This window comes from Melampsora larici-populina (assembly GCF_000204055.1).
Source record: "Melampsora larici-populina 98AG31 unplaced genomic scaffold MELLAscaffold_10, whole genome shotgun sequence".
NCBI lineage: Eukaryota > Fungi > Basidiomycota > Pucciniomycetes > Pucciniales > Melampsoraceae > Melampsora > Melampsora laricis-populina.
In genome coordinates, this window is record NW_006768774.1 from 20,534 (window position 1) to 22,672 (window position 2,139).

The following is a 2,139-nucleotide window of genomic DNA, read 5'->3' on the forward strand; positions in this document are numbered from 1 at the left end:
TCCTTAAAGGTCTTTCGTCGTGATCGTCTACTATTACTCCGTCTTGCACTTTGGGGATTATCAAGGTTTAGATGTGGCCATACCAGAATTAGGGTGAGTGACCTTCGGTTTTCCAATTGTCCAATCCGGTCAACACATGCATCTCGTCATATTGACCGGATCTGCTATGTATTTCCATCGGTTCGCCATTAGAGTTCACATCTTGCTGTCACGAGTGGTCGTAACGATATGTGAGCCTTTGTCCACCATCATCATCTTCTGGTTCTGACGAAACAAGTTTTACACGACTTTTGTAGCGCAACTCTTTTTTACTTATCGACTCTATGTGTTCTCCAACCACAACATCCCAATTACTATTGTTTCGATCGTACTCTCGCTATATCATTTTGGTCTCTCAATCATGGTGTCAACCCATTTCATCCAAACTAAGAGATACTCTGAGCTTTCATTGCTAGTAATCCTTTACTTGTGAGTCATCAACGCCTTTTTTATCTAGATTGCCTCTGAGCTAACGTTATCCCTCATTCCGTCACAGGCTTTACTCCGGCGCGGTACGCTCAACTTGCATTTTGAATTATTCAGTCTTTTCAGCTACTGACTCGACATACCTTCATAGATCGCTGGAGATATGTTCCTCACTGTCGCCCTCTACCTATTCTTGAAGACTCAAAAGACACAGTTCACCAAAACTCGATCGTGAGTGTTCTTGCTCGCAAATGTTGTATTCTCGGCACTCGATTCTCAATGCTCACCAATGTCTTTCTCTAAAGTGTTATAAATGAAATCATTATGCTCTCATTTCAGACAAGGTCAGGCCGGTCAAAAGTTCTTTATCTTGATATACTTGCTCATACTTTTTGACGTTCGCTTGATAGTTTCTTCACCACTGCATTGGCCGTGGTTTCTATCGTCATCTTGGGTCACGTTGGTCTCGGAATCCTGTATGCGCTCACGTGAGTGCACCTTTGTAATTGACCCACCCTCGCCTTGACCCCTCACTTATATCTATCACACCAATGGAATAGTCTGCCTGCCGCCCAATTGTATCTCCTTTCTGTGGTAAGTTGTCGATGTTTGCGATTTTCTCTTCTCGAACTATGTTAACGTTCTGTGTGTCTACAGGTTGTTACACTCAATTCACGTTCTGGCTTTGCAAAAACGCTGGCAGCAAGTAGTGACAAGAGCTTCGCAGCCACTCGCCTCCCTGCGGTAAGTTGAATTATGCCAGTGAAATCATCTGTACCTTAGGCTGACTCTGAGACTGTAATGCAAATGTTGAAACAGAACAATATCTTCAATGCCACACCACTGGAAGGTGTTGGTGTACGGATTGATCGTGTCGTCTTTACCGACGTTGAAGCTGCTCCACCAGCGAATACGTACTCAAAATTCGCAAACGTTCGAGCGCCTGGCCCACCGAAATCAAATGAGAAAATCTTTTCATCAACGGAAGGCTCGCAAACTGCAGAAAAATTGGATGCTGAACCTCTCTATCCTCCTTGCCAGCCCTCAAGTCCACTGAAACCGCGCTTTCTTTGAGCACATAGTCTCATACGCCTGATGTCTGATTTAGCTCGTTGACGTAGCTAGTGTGGGATGTGTTAAACTGTACATGGATTCATCCAAGCCCTTGATACTCTGATACCCCTTGCATTCTTTCTCTCCGCTTCTTGTTTTTGGTCAATCTTTTTGTTTTTTTGAACCTGAGAACTTTACTATTTCTCGATCATTTGTCAAGCTCATTTTTGGGTTCACCAGGTCTTTTGGACACGAGAATATACATTCTCTTTTCATTCATTCGACTCGATCGATACTCACTCGTTAAAATCATTTGAAATCTTCTGATTGTTTTTTATTTTTCATTTTTTGTTGCTTTTGTGAATGTGATTGGATTTTTTTTGTATAGGCTGGATGTAATTATGTTCCATTCTCTAAGTTTCTTATGCTTAGGTAAGTTGCTATCGTGCGCTTATGGTAATTATGTTATAATCCCAATAAGCACTGTCCACCAAACCATTTCTAAAGAATCGTTGTTGGTAACTTGTTATTAACAGAGTGGAATGGGAAGTTGGTTTATTACATGTGTATATGTACTGACGGGTCGGTCTTTTCTTTGAATATGATTTGTTCCACAGCTAT

The 2,139-nt window shown here is 41.9% G+C and overlaps 1 protein-coding gene across 1 annotated transcript in view; it reads left to right on the top strand.

The window, feature by feature from the left end:
- The window catches only part of MELLADRAFT_115862 (uncharacterized protein), a gene marked incomplete at both ends in the record, with an annotated part of 2,311 nt that extends 378 nt beyond the window's left edge, over positions 1 to 1,933 (top strand). The window contains 10 exons of the mRNA XM_007407648.1: positions 66 to 93; positions 193 to 230; positions 297 to 468; positions 536 to 551; positions 617 to 696; positions 771 to 809; positions 876 to 953; positions 1,026 to 1,059; positions 1,123 to 1,209; positions 1,285 to 1,933. Coding sequence (XP_007407710.1) covers positions 66 to 93; positions 193 to 230; positions 297 to 468; positions 536 to 551; positions 617 to 696; positions 771 to 809; positions 876 to 953; positions 1,026 to 1,059; positions 1,123 to 1,209; positions 1,285 to 1,539 — 827 coding nt within the window. The remainder of the gene's footprint in view (positions 1 to 65; positions 94 to 192; positions 231 to 296; positions 469 to 535; positions 552 to 616; positions 697 to 770; positions 810 to 875; positions 954 to 1,025; positions 1,060 to 1,122; positions 1,210 to 1,284) is intronic.
- Between the last annotated feature and the right edge of the window lie 206 nt (positions 1,934 to 2,139).